Raw genomic sequence first — 18,885 nt, forward strand, 5'->3', positions numbered from 1 at the left:
TACAAAGCCGATTTCTGCGGTCCATAATTATCTTAAGAATGTGGTCCTCTGGTAAGGAGGCCTTATGGAAATAAACTAAGCTGTTGCTATGGGTAAAGGGCCTATTACACCAAGTGATTATCGGCTGTATTTGGGCCGTTACGGCTGATAATCGTTTGGTGTAATAGCTCCTGTTCAAAGGCAACACGATGTCGGCTGATCATTGTCTTTGAACATGTTCAAAAAGAACAAAAGTGATAGTGATGGCCTGCTGGCCGCAGCTCTGTGTGACAGGAGCGACGGCCATAGACGGCGGCTATCAGGGGTGGATTAACTTGACCATAGGCCCAAGGCTGTTCACCAAGCCTGGGCCCCCCAACCCACTGTAACTATGGCAACACTAGCGTGGTGTTCATAGTACAGGATAGATAATTTGGGAGATTTGCAGTGATTTTTTGCAAATCTTGACAGAACTGTAGCCTGGACACAATACACCACTGAAAGTATAAGTCTTTTTGGGTGGCCATGGGCCCCCCAGGAGCTCAGGCTACTGCCCAAAACGGAACTATTATAATCCGCTACTGGCGGTTTATTTCTATGGACCACTCGGACAATCTAAATATCCCTCCCGCAGCTCCCCGGTGCCCCCTGCTCCTCCCTGCTCGCTGTTGGTGTGTGTATCAGCGCTGACAGCGAACAGGGAACGAAGAGCAAGCGACAGGTCAGCACTTGCTTGCTCCTTAATGTCGGGCCATGCCCTAAAATCTTGCCCTTTCCCCTTGCAACTACACTCCTTGTGAACTACACAACTTGGATTATAGAATTCTATTGTTTCCATTTCATGAATTGTTGACACAAAAACAATTCGCTAGAAAAAAATATTAGAAATAAAAAATCAATAATATTTAGCAAAATTTTACCTTGTGTAGCTACAAAATAATACAGTTTGGCGCAGCACTAAACATACCGTTGTGGTTGTGCCTGGAACCGCAGCTCATTCCTCTCTATGAGACTGAGCCACAGTACTAGGCACTGTCACAAACAAATGTATGGCACTGTGTCTGAGTAAACCATCAGATCCCATTACAATAGGGTGTGTACACATACAAATCCTTCACTATAGCAATGACTAGCCTCCTGAATCTGATGAAGAATGTGATCATCATTCAAGGTTTTATAGGGTTAACCACCTATCTCTTCTTGTATATTGTCCTCCCAGATTACAGGTTACTACCTGCCCATTCACGTTCTGCATAGTGCACCCATGAATTCAGAAACGCTCATACAACAATCGCAAAGAAATTATTTTACCAAACCCCTGAACTGTGCGGCTATGAGGTGTGGATATTTCATATTATAATCTTCCTGAATGGAGAAGCAGAGGCAAAAATTATAATGTTTTTCAATGTCTCCACATCTAATAAGTGTTAGACATCATAATCGCTAGGTAAGGTAACCTGAGGCTTCTTAAGTAGTAGTTATCTGGCCTACTATGCTACTATACGTCAGTGACAGTGTATATGAAATGTCTGCATTCAGGGTCTAGACATCGAAATATCTGTTTCCCTTACTACCAGTATAATCTCATAGATGGAACTGTTGTCTATGTCACATACTACCGGTATAATCTGATTTGTAGAAATGTCTATGTCTCATACTACAGGTATAATCTCATATGTGGAAATGTCCTATAGCAAAAAGACTTTTAGCTTTTGCAAATATAAGATAAAATTATATATATCAACACCTACCAAAATTTTGTTGGATTTTCCTCCTTCCAGAGCTACTTCTAAATTAGAAAGAGCGGCTTCGATTTCGTCCGTTTCTCCATCTGTTGTTAACTCAGTCGCCTCCCCTGATAATGATAACTTGCTGATGTGGTACTATGTTACATAAGGAAGAAAACATTGTAGATTAGGAACAAGGTGCAGGTATATGTATTATAAGTTTCACTTCTCAATATGTAATATATGAATGGATATGGTTTGTTCAGTGAATGAGAAGTAATAGACAGGAAAGCATTATTAGACTAATATAGTCTTTAGGAAGAGATGGAGTGCATCCACAGGCTAGAGATTAGGAATTGGCAGGTGTGTATGGCCAGCTTCACATGATGTGCTTAAATTATAGCTCAGTGTCCTGACCCAACCGCAGGTTTCATCAACCAAATACAAAAAATTCAATGTCAACTCACCCAGACCTCCTGAGAGTGAAGCTCGTAGGATGATATTGCGGGCCGCCACCCGGTAAGTCTCCAAAAAGTTCCATCCACGGCTTCTTTAAAATTTGTTACTTTTATTGAGACATCATAAAAAAACAATGCCAATGGCCATGATTAAGGGGTTGTTACCCTGCAATGCGTGGGCGTGCTTTTAGCTTTATTTTCTTAGTTTTTTTGTGATGTCTCAATAAAAGTTACAAGTTTTAAAGAAGCCGTGGATGGAACTTTCGTTTTTCATCACCCAAACTCATAGTATTATAAATTGAATGGAAATACTTGGTCATAGTACAAGTTCAAAAATACACCCATAATACTCTTGTATAAAACTGTCCTATAATGTATAAGTATTGCTATCCTTACTTATCTGGGCCTCCACCAGTAGAAAGAGTCACTTGTCTTGCTGGACATATATACTCAAGTGGTAACGAAACAATGAAAACGTTTCCCTTGAAATGTAGAACTTACTTGTAGTGCTGCAAACATTAACATTTCTTCCTCAGTGCAATCTATTTCTCCCAAGAGGATGGCCCATCGCGCTTGCTCAAACAGCTGGTTTATCCGGACAGCATCATACTAAGAGATGGGCGAGGTAAGATTAGATTTCATCGAAAATATAGTAAAAAAATAGAAGTAGTTACAAGTTCATTTTTGTCAATGTGTTCTGTTTGCTGAATTCCATGTAGAGTGATTGCTTAAAAAGGTACTATCGGCAGAGAGACATGTGAAAGGTTTTGATGGGTTGGGGTCCGAGGGTTCAGACCTGTATCGAGTCGGTAAATGTGCTCATTGCAGTTCTCTCCCGGCTCTGTGTCACGTGAGGAGGTGTCTCTGGGGACAGGTACATGTTCCAATGGTCACAGGTTACTTTTCTTTCTGACCCACTTACAATGTTATAGACAGGGTAAGGGTCCTATTCCACGGAGCGATAATTGGCCGAATTGGCCCGATTTGGCCGATTATCGCTCCATGGAATAGAGACAACGATCAACCGATGATTATTTAGGTTCAAACATAAAATCATCCGGCACTGACCGCGCATCACGTGGAATGGGCGACCGACGATTTCACAAGCACCATGCTTCACCTAAACATGTTGCAGGGCTTCGGTGCAGCTAGTCTTAGCGGCCAGTGATTGGCTGAGCGGTCTGTCAGCTCAGACAGGCCGCACCAAAGCTGCTGCGGCGCGCGGGATCGGGAGGAAGAAGGAGCGCAGGAAAAGCCCTGCAACATGTTTAGGTAATGTATGGTGTTTAAACAAGGGCTGCAAGGACATCGGTAATGATGTCCCTGCAGCCCTCGCTAAGCGATTATTGAGCCGTGTAATAGGCCCAGTAAACGAGCGCTGATCTAGCAGATCTGCACTCGTTTACATTATTTATCGGGCCCCCATCGACCCTAAGGCTATGTTCCCACGTCGGAAAAATATCAGGGAAGGTGGCCATCTCGTAACATAGATGTCTGCTTATAATGATCATGACAAGACAGTCACCTTCACCAGATATTTTCCTGAAGTGGGAACATAGCTTAAATCTGCATTGCATGTGTATGGGGAAACATATTTACTCCCTCTTGTGGCAATACCCAGTATCTAATCACATCACATCTGTAAGACTAGGTTCATACTACGTTTTATATTTTCATCCGTTTCAGCAAAAAAAAACAGATGAAAAACGGATGCATTTGTGTGCATCCGTTTTGATCCATTTACTCGAACTATAAATAAAATGGATCAAAATGCATCATTTTTTTTAACCTACGCAAAAATTAGATCAGCTACATTTTATGTACGTTAAAAAAAACAACTGATGCATTTTGATCCATTTTTTTAAAATAATGGAAGTCAATGGAAAAAAACGGATGCACACAAATGCATCCGTTTTTCCATCAGTTTTTCGTAAAAACGGGTGAAAAAAATGTAGTATGAACCCAGCCTAATCCTTTACACATTTGCCTGACACATAAGTTTATGCAGGACTTTGCAGAAATCTGACATTTTTATCTGGGTGCATTATCGTTTTTGTTAGTGTAGTGCAGTTTTTTTCTGTGTTGGCTCCACTTCTGGTTTCTGGTAAATATACAATATGAATCACATACTGTTTGAACTTTGCCTTGGTTAGAGGATCCAATTAATCAAGGTGGGTATTGACTAGTGTTGAGCTGATCTGTGAAAGTGTTTGAGTTTGGCAACTGGAACGCTCTGCATTTGATAACCCGTGGCTGCAGAAACTGCATGCCGCCCTAGGGCTGCCAGGAAAACATGGATACAACCTATTAGAATGTCCCTAGGGCGGCATGCAGTTTCTGCAGCCACGGGTTATCAAATGCAGAGCGTTCCAGTTGCCAAACTCAAACACTTTCACAGATCAGCTCAACACCAGTATTGACTTATAAAACACAGTTGAATTAGAGCAATAATTTGATCCAAGTCAGCCAGTTTGTGGGCTCTGTATAACTGAGGTGTATGTGTGTGATTACCTGTCTAGTAGTGCCAGACAGAATTATATAGTAGGTGGAGGACTCACTGTACTTTGTATGGGGAGCAATGTTGTTTTGCCCATTAAACTAGTTTGTTAAACAATGTGTGGGCTGAACAAACAGAGCACTGTATTAAACTCCAGTCGGGCCAGGTAAAACAGGTAGTAATAGCAGGACGGTCAGGTGGGCGTAAGGGAACTATTATATTCTGCAGTCAGAACCTGGGACTGCATAGGTACTCTCTTACTGAGAGAGGCCACATGGTAGTGCAAGGATTCATTACAATTGTAAATATCATTATGTACTATATGTATTCCCATTACAATGAATAACGAAAGGTATCAGTATGCACTATGCAACAATAATCTTAAATGATATAATAGTACTGTAAAAAATGTATCAAGTTAGGTCAATCTTGACTGCATGGTTAACAGTTTTGCAGGTAGAACCATGTGTTATATATTCTCCTACCTTTGGGTTTAGATCAAAGAAGCTGTAATACTTAAATCTAAGCAGAAGTAGTTCATCTTCTTGGATGCCTTGTTCCATAAGAGACCTAGAAGAATCCAACCACCTGTAAGAGATGTAATATGTGATTAGATAAAACTGGTGTATATAAGGGCCATATTGGACAGGTCTAAAGGTGCTTACACAGTTTTCTCTCCCATACTGCCCATACACATGAATGTTCGGCATGGCTAAACATTCCTTTGCTCTCTAAGTAGAGGGTATGGGGAACCCAAACACAGACTTCTCTGTCGCTGGCTTATCTCTCCATGAACAAAAGAGTAAGACATGACAAATTTTCACTACCCAACCCTATGAAGGCCCAAATACAGGTACTCTATAAAGAGATTCTAAAGACCCCCATACACCTTATACTGTTGGCTGAACCCTCTTTCTCCATCCTTCCTACCTCTTTACTTTATTTCTGGTTCTGTTTTTTTTTTTTATTATTTTATTTGATAAATCTTTTTGTATACATTTTTACTTTTTCTTTTTTAAACTTTTATATGAATTTGACTTGTTCAACCAATTTATTATGTATATTGCATACAGAGTATTTTTTAGTTAAAGAGGATGTACCATCAGGTAAATCCTCTTTAATGTAACCCAGGGATTTAACGGCGCCGTCACCGGGAAGCCGGTGCCGCTGTCTGTTTTTTGAACCGCAGCCCGCTTCCCGTGTACGGCGCCGTTCTATCCACGGGTCCCAGGTCGCAGCTGAAGAACAGGAGGCGGGCTGGCCAGCCCCCAGTGGGAAGAACCCCCCGCCCCTCTGATGCGGCTCCATTGATTCTAATGAAGCCGCGTCATAGAGGGGAGGGAATTCCCTCCCACTGTGCTTCAGCTCTGGCCCGGGACCCGTGGATAGAATAGCGTCGTACACGGGAACCGGGCCACGGTTCAAAAAACGGACCGCGACACCGGCTTCCCGGTGACGACGCCGTTCTATCCCTGGCTCAGATTAAAGAGGATGTACCTGATGGTACATCCTCTTTAAACAATAGGCAGTGTTGCAGTTTGCTGCATTGATTTATATAGAACAACGGCCATGGTGTATACACACTGTATACACTGCGGCCATTGTTCTATGTGGCCGCACGAACAACTCACATGTCTATTTTGTGTGGCCGCTACTCAATGAATAGTGGCCGCACTACATAGCCTGTGCACAAAATGTAAAGTATGACTCCCAGACAAACTTTACATTGTGTTCTTCTATGGCTAATTGGATTGCAGGTACACCCGAATGTGCCCTCATTCCAAAAAATGTCTCTCCTACTTGACAAAGGGGCAATTTATGCCTCAAAACGCGTTGTTTATGAGACCATTAAAATTCATTGTTTTACTTCATTAAACCTGAAGCCGTGAAGCACCGCCATTCTGGCTCCTGTGGTCCCCGCCTACCCCGAGGATCCGACACTTCATCTACCATTCTCCATTCCCTGATCTCCTGGCTTGGGATCTCGGCATCTACCCTTGGAGCCTGGCTGCTACGGCTACTACCTCTCTCTTCACTGATGTTGTGTTCTTAGCACAACACCATCAGGTGAGCAGTTTTATTATCAGCTTGTTCGACCTACAATCTGTTGGTTACGTTATCACCCTATGGCGCCCTTTCCACTTTTTTAGCCACACTTTTTTAGCCCTACTCATTCCAAAAAAGATACTGCAGTATAGGCCTGGTGAATATCAGCTGTTTTTACATAGTATGAACGTGACCTAAAAATGTTTCTGTACGTATTAGAAGATATCTTTTCCCTTATATTTACTATCCTTGTTCCTTGACCTTTCATTATAGGTACACTACATGCCTCAGAGCCATGTAAATCCTAGCTATGATAAAGTAACGTGTAATCTTTCTAAATTATATTCCGTAAAATGCGTACATAATGTATGATGACTTACCCAGCGTTAAGTCTTGCTTTATCGATCAGTGTCCGGGGCTGATACATTTGACTGAGAATTTCTGGAGAAGAGATCGGCTGGCTAAGTGCTAAGATATTACAGTTTTGATCTGCTAGCGGGCTGTCGGTGAACCATGTGATTGTGGAAGAGGCAGGCGTGCCATTGACTGGATCATATATGGGTGTCATAGTCTTGCTGTATAACCCAGGACTACCTGCAAAGTGATATATTTGTTAGAGAACAATTAGAATTAAAGGTGTCTGTCACAAGTGGGATCTATAAGACATTTATGGCTTATCTTGTGGAGATACGATAAGAGTCTGGAAAGGGAATTAAGGCTAGAAAAAAACACATACAGGCTCAGCTGATCTCAACTCTGCGCACCACATTATAGTTCTCCCTTAAAGGAGTTAGCCCTGATTAGGAAAACATAGCTGCCTTCTTCCAAAAATGGCACCACACTTGTCCTCAGGTTGTGTGTAGTATGACAACTGTACTCCATTTACTTCAATGGAAATGAGCTGCAATGCAACACACAAACTGAGAACTGTGGCAGAATAGTTATCAATAGTTATTAATAAGTAATAAGTAGAGAATAGTTATCAATATGTAAATAATGTTTACATTGTAGAACTCAGTCAGGCTTTATTACCACAGCAACCAATCAGAGCTCAGCCAGGCTTTATTACCACAGCAACCAACCAATAAGAGCTCAGCCAGGCTTACGTGTCAAAGCAACCAATCAGAGCTTAGGCAGGCTTTATTACCACAGCAACCAATCAGAGCTCAGCCAGACTTTGTTACAACAACAACAACAACAACAACAACAACCTGTAAGAGAACTCAGCCAGGCTTATTTGTCACAGCAACCAATTAGAGCTCAGTTGAGCTTTGTTACTACAGCAACCAATCAGAGCTCAGTTAAACTTTGTTACAGCGGAAATCGATTAGAGGTCAGTTAGGCTTTGTTAGGGTGCGTTCACACATACAGGATCTGCAGCAGATCCGCAGCAGATTTGATGGTGCAGATGTGATGCTGTGTTCAGTTATTTAAATGAAATCTGCTGCGGATCCGCAGCAGAAAATCAGCTGCGGATCCGGTAAGTGTGAACGTACCCTTAGACTGTATTTCCACATTTGTATTCAGAATGCATTCTGAACGTAACCCAAACCACACCCTCACCAATAGCTGTGCAATATTGCCGTAAAAATGACTTTTTCACTGAAATCAGAACTCAACCAGAAACTAAATCAATCAGAAACCAGGCATTATTATTATCACACATCTCAGGTAGGCCTCGTTACTGGGGCAACCAATTAGAGCCCAACTAGGTTTTGTTTCAACAGTCAATTAGAGCTACACTAGGCTTTGTTACCACGGCAACCAACTAGAGCTAAGCTAGGCTTTCTTACCAGGGGACCCAATTGAGGCTCAGTTAGGCTTTGTTACTAAAGAAACCAGAACTTATCAAGGCCTTGCTACCATAGCAACAAATATATTGTGCAGTATTCATTTTTTTTTACATATTTACCAATGATTAGTGTACAAACTGTTCACCTATACCTAGTGTAAAAACTGTCTTGATCTACTGTATACCTATGATGTATAGACGCGAAAAATCCCCATAATACTGTAATACAATATTCTGTGACAGAACACCATATGCCAGGACAGTTTATTCTGATCACAGGGAGAACATTGTATATTGTCTTTACCTAATGATCCGGAGTTACTTGTGTTACTGTCCAAGTTTATAACTTCATCCAGCATTGTTTCCTTGACATCTTTTTTCTTTTTCTTCCTCACAAAATCCTCCAAAGGTTTTAACAAAGAAAGTTCTTCGGATCTTCTAATATCTAAGACCATAAAATCAATTTAATAAACTTAGATTGGCCATAGACACAGCGATCTGGTTACCGTCAGAGAGACATTACAATGTTGGCACACACATTATGTAGATAACCTTTTCTGGGGACCGTTTCCAGCTCCTGCAATACACTGGGTCACCTAAGGTGTCATTTGCAGCACCTGGGGCTCCTGGGTACTGACAATGTCCCTTTAACTGCAAGCACGCCTGACCAGCGCTTGCAGTTATAACTACACTTGGCTGCTTAGTGGTCAGTGTTGGGGGGGGGGCAATCAAAATTTGCTATTGGGCCCAGCCATTTTTTAGTTACGCCCCCATGTGCAGGCGGTATTATACTGCATAATGGCATGGGGGGGGGGGGGGGGGGGGGGGGAGGGGGGCGCAAAATCCCTTTTTGCTTTTTCCAATATACTATATAATCAGAAAACTAGAAATAAAAGCTGAGTATTTATCTCTGCAGAACACAGACCAACTCATTTGCTGCATTTCTCAGAACAGAACAAGCATAGACCTGTACTGTAATGCTGGTGCTATATCTATATTACCCAATGACATTCCTCTTCCCCCAGGGTATCTGTATTATCTGCCAGACACTGCTACGCTATGGGTACATGCCTTCATATTAAGCGTAGGTTAGCATGCAAAACAATAGATATCATTATATAAAACAATGAGCCATTTTATGACATTGTCTGCATGCCTCAGTAGTTGCTCACGCAATCGCAACTTTGCAGAGTCTGCTCCTGTAGGGAAGAGGATCAGACAGGCATGTGCAGGAGTGCATATAAAGCAGAGAGGATAGCAAAAAAAAAAAAAGAAAAGCTAGTGTCATCCTCTTGGTGGTACATACCAATACTACTGGTTATTTCTGGAAAATATACCTGCTCTTTGGTATAAAAGAAGATAAGCTGCCCTCCATCTTGTTTACTGATATTGCTGTGCTCACTGCTTATTCATACTGCATGCAGGGCAGGGGTAGGCTATGTTCACACATAGTATTTCTGTCAGTCTTTTGGTCAGTTTTTTTTTCAACCAAAACCAGGAGTTGGGCCGAAAACACAGAAATTCTATGCTCACACAACATTTAACAACGTCCGTTGCATAGGAACGCTGTTAAACTGAACCATATCTGGTACAATACAACTACAATGATATGAATTGTATAAAATATATTAAAACATATTATTAATATTATTTTTTTTGCAGAACACCACAGACATCAAAAGTTCATGCAAAACATGACATTTGTCAGGATACACCCAACCACAAGCCCCACATGGATCAAAGTGGGACGCTGCACATCCAAAATAAATAAGTATATCCCTTATATAACATGAATGTGGTTACGGTGTCATTTTTATATACTTACTCAATGTTCTACAGGTTTCTGTAACCGCTTTGAAGACCAAAGATGAGAAGCTGACTTTAAGTCTGACAGTTTTCATATTTGGCAGTCGAAGACGTAGAAGCTTGTGCTGTGGAGTAAATAAAAGCTTTGCATTCGCTTGTACTCCATATTTGTCCAGAGTCCAATGAGTCTTTAGAAGCCAGCAGTTTTTTTGCTCCCACCATAGTGCATAGTCTGACCAGTCCCTGGCCACACCTAGACACAAAAACGGGGAAAAAAAAAAAAATATATATATATCGTCAAGCTTTTTAAGGAAAATTTTGTCTATTTTCTACACAATTCATTTTACCTATTTAAGGACAGAGTTTGATTATTAATATAGCTGTTGTTTAGGATGACAATGTATCTGGCCTCAGAAAAAAGAGGGTTAAGGCCCTATTCCACGGAACGTTCATAAACTCGCTCCAACGACTGCTCGTTAATGGTAATAACTTCGTGGAATTGGTGTAAATGAGCGAACGACAAAGGCGAAATCGTTATATTGTCGTTCAAAATTGTTTTTCAGCATGTCGAAAAAAATCGTTGGTCTTTGAAAGATAATTCGCTAATAGTTAGTAAAATCTAATAGTTCGTAAAATCTTTCAGTCGTTCGTAAAAAGGTTTAAAAAAAGTAGGTGTGTCGTATGGTCATGAGCACCCCGGCGAATGTTTTAAACGACCATGTAACGACCGCAAAATAATCGTTACACTACCTATATCGTTCACCTTATGTGTTATTGTTTGCTAAAAAAAAATCGGTTTAGTGATCGTTAACGAGCGGTCGTTGGAGCGAGTTTATGAACGATAATCGTTCCGTGGAATAGGGCCTTTAAAGTGGTATAGCCATGTCATCTTGTTATCCCCCACCCATAACTTCATATCTAACTTGATTGCTGGGGGCCCCCACTTATCCTGAGGAAGGGGGCACATTTTTCACTGCAATGAATTCCACATTTTCATTTCACATGAATCCTAAAACCCTATGTTTCACTAAAGACCATTGCCTAGAGCACTGCATAGCATCAGCTTTCCTACTCAGTTCAGCGCAGGGATGGGATCTGTGGCCCACTACAATTCCCATCATACCTTGATAGCCAAAGTAGACACTTGACTGTGGATAAGAGTCAGTCAATCTGCGGATACACGGCTGCAAACGGCCTAATTGGCTGACCCCCTTATGCTATAGCCAGCATTAACTTTGTCAACATGACCCTATAGTTGGGTTACTGTTTGTCCTAACTTGGACCACATTTATTAGGTGCCAACCACTACATACAGGAATACCCGTAAGAGATGCTGTCACCCAGTCTTCTAGCTATGACAATTTGGCCTTGTCAAAGTGTGTGCAGTATTTTTAGCAGCATCCATGATGTTCCTTTGCAATATCTGACTCTATGGAATTGTGGATGTTCCCCAATATTTCAATTTACGTATAACAGAAGCTCCACATACAAAGGCTCAAATCTCAGAATGAATGTGCAACGTAAAACACACAAGCAAACACCTGGATAAAGTATACATAACCTATGATATTTAGAAGGTTTACAATTCATTTCCTTTTATGCCTAAGGCACAGGGAGATTAAGTAACTTCTATAGTACGACATGGCATTGAGGTTGGTTTTCATTGTGTGGAAGAAGTTTCCTTGAGGCCACTAATTCCTTACGGTAAAACAATACCTAAAATACACAAACACTGAGACGCTCCACCTGCACATTGTTACTCTACACGTAAAGACTTAATGCCATCCATTGTGCACTTAGTCTGGCTCATTCACAATATATTCCATCTGGCTCTGATTGTATGGGACCTATTATAATAAACTTTATTCATTCCAGCCCAGGTTAGTTTTAATACTTTTTTGCCGAACCCTTTTTACTATGCTGGATTGACTTATTGGGATCCAGGCTAGATGATTACACTATTTTTCTTGCTACCAGCACTCAGGGTTTGATGCCACCACGTGCCACCAGCATTACCCACAGGGGTAAGTCTTCTGCTTCACGGCACTCACTTCCTGCATTTGCACATCTTGGAAATATGCCCCCTGAGATGGGAGGGGCAGGTGTATAACCCGATGATTGGTGACATTTTACCGCTATTGGCCATTAAGGGGGCCTTAAATTAGGCCCCGTCCACTTTCCCCATGTAGAATTCACTAAGAGGCGCACGCCTATTAGGGAATCCAGCCGGCCATGCTCCCGACCCTGCGCCTGGCACAACAAATCAACACCTGCTTCCAGCAGGTGTAGGTTAAATCATGACATGCCCACCCAAGCCCCCCTGCCCGCCCATCAGGTGAGCGGGGGATACGGCATGCAAAGACCAGGGAGAAGGGGCGCTTCTGCCTAAAATACGCCCCAGCCGTAAGTTTGATAAGTCACCCTAAATGAAGACACCCTGTCCCCTCTAGAAAGGTATAATTCCTAGATGTGGAAATGCAGGTTGTCAGCGACAGTGAGCAGGGGGCTTGAGACGTCTTCTGCTCTTTGCACGTCCCCATATAAAGGTTTGCCTTGGCTTACCAAATGTGGCGGCAAAAACGAAGCCACACCTGTCCATACAGCTAAGGCGCATCACTGCATACAGCCTTTGGACAGGTATTTTTATAAGCACCTACCAAGGCGTAAACCAACAGCATGGGAGAAAGAGGTCATATAGATAAAATTTGTGGTTTACAAAAACACAATGATATTGTGATAGGCAAATGTTAAATGATCAACATTGCTCTTCTTAAACGTTGTAGACAGTAACCTGGCCTGCCATCACTCACTGGTGAATAAAACAACAATACGTACCAATTTGTTCTACCAGTTTAAACATGACTCCTCCAATATGAAGATCTCCGGAGACTCTTATTGTGGCACTTGGATTCTCTGACTCATTCTGCTGATCTACGGTCACACAGAGCTCCCAAGATGCTGGTCCAACGGCTGCGGTATGAGTCATTGTGGAGAGGGTACCTTAAATCAAGAAATAAAACATTACAAATTGTAAGGAAATCAATAAAATCAAAATCAACAAAATAGAAATCAACATTTTTTTTTGGGGGGGGCAACCTGTGCATTCCTCTGCTGCACCAATTTTGCTGGATGGCAATAGTGCTTAATGGATCTTTACTTTCTTCTGTCCTATCACCTCTTCCCTTACTGCTCTTCTGTTGCACTCTTTCCACCCAACCACAGCGCACCTTACACGCTGGATATGAAGTTAGTGCCTTGGGTGAAGGAGGAGTCTTAGTTGAGCTTCTGTGGAGAAAGCTCGGATAGCTCTCCACAGTTGTTCTACCTGGGCCCTGGCCCTCTGCTACGGAAGAGGAGTTTGTCTTAGTCAGTACCCCGCATGGGTAGGATGCAGGATAGTGCTCTCTTACAAACTTCTTTCTTTAACTGCTTATACCCTGCATGATGCAGTGTTAAACCCCTCAGGAGAGGACTAGCCAAAAGATCATCTCAACCCACGCCAAAGACAAGAAGTAACCACAGTGCAGTACAGTATCCGCTAAAGAGCCAAAGAGCTAGGAACTGATACGGGTGGAGCAAAGTTACTGAAAAGTCTAGGAACTCCATTTCGCAGTGCGAATGTCAGCCAGGAAACCCTCAGCACTCTGCTCATTCAAGGTAACAAGGGCTTGGGCCAGTGTCACCCATTAGTACGGTTCAGCCAAAGCTAGTAGGCATAAGGTGGTGTGAAGAGTATAGAAAGGTCAATACACAGGCACAGGTTGTCTTCTACAAGTATTCTTCTATACACTCCAACATCCCGGCAGAGCACATTACTACTTTGGGTTGAGACTCTCACGGCATCCTCCTCTCTACTATACTATCTCAGTACAACCTTACCAAATCTACTACATCCTACTCAGCACTTATCAAACAGATCTGGTGGTTTTATGTCTCAGTATTAATTGGAACTCTGTCAGGTGTATATCCGAGCTCATCTGTGTTACCTGTTGTACATTTTCCTATAGTAAAAGCAAGTATAATATAAAATGATGTTCCTGTGGCTGATCTGGCAATGTCAAATAATGGCCGTGGTACGTTCACACTGAGGAAAAGAGGCGGAAATTCCGAGCGGAATCCCCTTCGTAAACTCTGCTTGGAATTCTGCCTGCCTCAGTGTCTTAATGTTAAGTATAGGTGTACTTAAAGGAGTTATCCAGCGAAAATATTTTTCTTTTAAATCAACTGATTTCAGAAAATGATATAGATTTGTAATTTACTGCTATTTAAAAATCTCAAGTCTTCCCATACTTATCAGCTGCTATATGCCCTGCAGGAAATGTTGTTTTCTTTTCAGTCAGACACAGTGCTTTCTGCTGCCATCTCTTTCCAAAACAGGAACTGTCCAGAGCAGGAAAGGTTTTCTATGGGGATTTGCTGCTCCTCTGGACAGTTCTGTCTCAAACAGAGAGAGCACCGTGTCATGCTGCAAAGAATACACCACTTCCTGCAGGACATACAGCAGCTGATAAGTACTGGAAGACTGGAGATTTTTTAAATAGAAGTAAATTACAAATTCTGAAACTTTCTGAAACCAGTTGATTTGAAAGAAAAAGATTTTAGCTGGAGTACCCCTTTAATACGGTATAAATATACTAAATACAAGTATTTATATAGTAGCTCTGGGCAACCTACCGTTCCTCTTGTTAGGTAATGCTGATAGTGTTACTGTGTATGTGCACTATACAGTAATGGACAGCACAGTGATGGCATTACTGGCACATATTCTATCATAAATACAAGATTCCAGAAACCGATATTGTTCCAGCTGTTGACATCAATCTGCAATCTGGAATGTACAGCTAAATTATGCACAGAAGACATCCATCACGTTTCTCTACATTCCTGCTAGTATCACTCTCCTGAGGGCAGGCACCATGTGCTCAGACTTCGAGGGAAGCATGTCTATGCTTGTGTATGGAAAGCAGTCAAACATGGAGTCCTGCAGCTATGAGGAGTTCTGAGAACGGAGACTCCAGGAAACCACAGGATTTAAGACAGCTATTCGTGCTGACAGAATAATGGAGGCACATTTACTAAAATAATTAGACCGAGTGATTGAGTGCAACATATAAGCTATAAAGTCTGTATATAAAAAAAGGACAAAATCAAATTAAAGGGGATATCCAAAAACATGGCCACTTTTCCCCCTACTGTTGTCTCCAGTTCAGGTGCGGTTTGCAATTAAGCTCCATTTACTTCAATGGAACTGAGCTTCAAAACCCCACCCAATCTGGAGACAACAGTAGGGGGAAAGTGGCCATGTTTTTGTAGCGCTTGATAACCCCTTTAATTAAATCTACAGAACTGCTTAAAGGGGTATTCCCATCTCATGAAGTTGGGGTTAACTTGGGGTTGAGGTTATCCACAGAACAGGGGAGGAGAAGCTGATTGAAAGGGGTCACACTGCTGGGACCACCACTGATCCCAGGAACTGGGACGAGATCGTCCCCTGAATGAATGGCAAACACTGCCAGTGGGTGTCTATATATAATATATAATGTAAGAGAATGGGGCTAGATTGTCACCCGCAGGTAGACGCAACCATGAGCAGAAATTCTTCCTAGCTGGGTTTCTGGCAGCTGTCAGGTTGTGGTTACAGGCACTTATGAGTTGCAATGTGACTCCCATGCTTTTACATAAGTACAAATCAGGGAGAGTGATCTGTGACCTCTTGACCCATGTCACAGCCAGAGTAGCCATATAGCCCTAGCCTTAGGCCATGGCTATCCCTACCAAGATGTAGCTGCTAGATGTAGATTATAGACTGATACTAAAGCATTCTTTTTTCCAATCTATTTCTATCTTCTGCTTGTAATTTTATTTCATTATTATTTATTTATTTACATTGTTATGGGGGAGGGGGGGCAGCGATCTTGCATGAGCTGGTTTAACAGCATTTAGTGATATGCTTTACAGCAAACCTCATGAACATGATAACAATGGACAGGACCTGACCCATTTAAATGAATAAGAAACATTACTGAGCTTACTAGGTGACCTTTCCACAGGGACACTATAATGTTGTTTAGATCACTTTACAGCAGCCTCCTACTTATCACCACAGGCATAACAGAAAGTCTTAATTTTAGGCCCAATGGTGACAATGAGAACGACAAGGTGTCAGGTTTACTTTATAATATAGATAGCAAGATGCAAAACTAAAAAACTAAATTATAAACCTTATCTTAAACACTATGGGGGAGATTTATCAAACTGGTGTAAAGTGGAATTGGCTTTAGCAACCAATCAGATTCCACCTTTAATTTTTCAAAGAGTCTGTGAGGAATGGAAAGTTGAATCTGATTGGTTGCTAGGGGCAACTGAGACAGGCTCAGTTGCCCCTAGCAACCAATCAGATAAATCTCTCCCTAGGTTTCAAAATCTTCAGATGACACATTCCTTTAAGAAACTCCAGTTGTATGCTTTGGAGGACATAATAAAAGTGACAATCGTAGTAAACTTTATGGTTACTATAGGTTCGTTTACACATAAAAGTAAAAAAATATCTGACTGGCTTAGGGACTATTCACACATCTGTAGTGCAGTCTCGGACCATGTGCGACACTACGGAACATGCATCAGTACTGCTAAGTGCTTCACAAAGCATTACATTAAAGATAGCGATCAACGCCACAAAGTCAGGTCTGCACTAGGACTGTGCCTTTTTTTGCTGCACTTATTGTGGCCCTGTGCTTACATAGGAAGTATGAATAGGGCCATTGAAAAACATTTTTTCTATGTTCGGTGCGCAGTTGGAGGTCCCCAACTATGGACAGAACCAGGGACGTGTGAATAGGACCTTATTATGATAGCTGTCGAGAATGACAGGACAGTACAGGTGGCATGAAGCAGTAGAAAAGTGTTGTATGTTACCAATGGAGCCTCGGGGCTGGTATGAGCAGCAGGGTGGAGAAGGCAAAATATTCAAATTAGATTACTCTGTTTTTGTATTAGTTGTTGTATCATTTTTCAAAGGACACATTGCAATTTCTTTATCAGTATTAAGCCTAAAACCATAACCTTTGGAACCCAACATGAGTGAAACCAGATAACAGTCCTCCTTGAGGGTCATTATTGACCATGTTTAAGATGGTCACCTCTGATAACCCTTCATGAGCTGTCCATAAGTCATCAATAGGGTCTAGTATTTTAAAGTACAGCTTTTAATAATGTGAGCTGAACAAGATGTATAATATAGAGTACAACAAAGTGAAGAGATCACAGAAGACAATGAGGAGTGGATATCTTTGCTTATGGTAGATTCATAGGAAGTCGTGAGGTCAGAAAAAATTTGATGATCAATGTTAGGAATATCTGTATATGACTTGCCCTGCTATTGATGCTAAAATGTGTTACTGGAAGGTGGCAGCTCCATGAACTGGATTGCTAGCCTGACAATACCCTTGTTGTCCGACTCTGGTGGTTACATGGTTATACATGTACTGAATATTGATAAGACTCATTGATGCTGAGATAAAGTGGTGGTAGGTGGCAGCATGAACTAGAATGTCCCCATGACAATATCCTCATTGCCTTCCTCGGTGATTGCGTGACTTTATATGTGTTAAGTATTGATAAGGCTCATTGATGATGAAATACAGTGGCAGTCCCATGACTTCCGATGCTGAGATGAGGTGGTGGTGGTGGTGGGGGGTGGGGGGGCAGTCCCCTTATTGCATAAATATGCATGTGTTGGTTATGAGCTAAGCTTATGAGCTAAGCTTACTTGACCCAGAAATTGTCATGGGGTGTATTTAAAAATGGTAAACCAGTGATGGGGAAACTTTGCAAAACTACAATTCCAATCATGCCTGGACAACTGGAGGGCCGAAGGTTCCTTTTCTCTGTATTAAATATACATGTTACACTTACAAGATAAACAGTTTACATCAGGATGTACATATTGATATGTGGACATTTGCAGGAACGTAACTACAAGTTTAGCAGCCATAGCAGCCCCTATGGGGCCCACTGCATTAGGGGGCCAAGTTGGCCGCTCCTGCAATACACTGGCCCCCTGAGCTGTCATCATTTGCAGCACTAGATGGCCAAGTGGGCCTCCCAAGTTCTACACATAAGTGAATAAAATAAAAAGGAATTAAGGTACTCACAGTCAGCGCTGTCCACATAGAGAAGTGGCCGAAAGCTTAAATAAATGAATTTAATATAGTGAAAAATATATTTAATATAGCACAAATATGATGCGTTTCGAAGACATACGTCCTCTTCATCAGATAAAACAAAGTGCACTTTGTTTTATCTGATGAAGAGGACATATGTCTTCGAAACGCGTCATATTTGTGCTATATTAAATATATTTTTCACTATATTAAATTCATTTATTTAAGCTTTCGGCCACTTCTCTATGTGGACAGCGCTGACCGTGAGTACCTTAACTCCTTTTTATTTTATTCACTTATTCTCTCCACGGGCCCCATTATTTTGGGAGTATCCTGTGTTTTTGGTACAGTCAGCTTAGCAGTCCCTAGAGGTAGTAGGCCCCTATACAGTGGACTGTCACCAAACAAGACCCTGGAT

The 18,885-nt window shown here is 41.7% G+C and overlaps 1 protein-coding gene across 1 annotated transcript in view; it reads right to left on the reverse strand.

The window, feature by feature from the left end:
- FERMT1 (FERM domain containing kindlin 1) overlaps positions 1-18,885 on the reverse strand; it is a 31,810-nt gene that overhangs the window by 9,286 nt on the left and 3,639 nt on the right. Inside the window, exons 2-8 of the mRNA XM_069954697.1 lie at positions 13,141-13,305; positions 10,325-10,558; positions 8,804-8,944; positions 7,088-7,301; positions 5,147-5,249; positions 2,666-2,773; positions 1,731-1,862 (exon numbers count right to left, since the gene is read on the reverse strand). Coding sequence (XP_069810798.1) covers positions 1,731-1,862; positions 2,666-2,773; positions 5,147-5,249; positions 7,088-7,301; positions 8,804-8,944; positions 10,325-10,558; positions 13,141-13,291 — 1,083 coding nt within the window. The 5' untranslated portion in view covers positions 13,292-13,305. The remainder of the gene's footprint in view (positions 1-1,730; positions 1,863-2,665; positions 2,774-5,146; positions 5,250-7,087; positions 7,302-8,803; positions 8,945-10,324; positions 10,559-13,140; positions 13,306-18,885) is intronic.

The sequence above is a fragment of the Dendropsophus ebraccatus genome, chromosome 15 (assembly GCF_027789765.1).
Source record: "Dendropsophus ebraccatus isolate aDenEbr1 chromosome 15, aDenEbr1.pat, whole genome shotgun sequence".
NCBI lineage: Eukaryota > Metazoa > Chordata > Amphibia > Anura > Hylidae > Dendropsophus > Dendropsophus ebraccatus.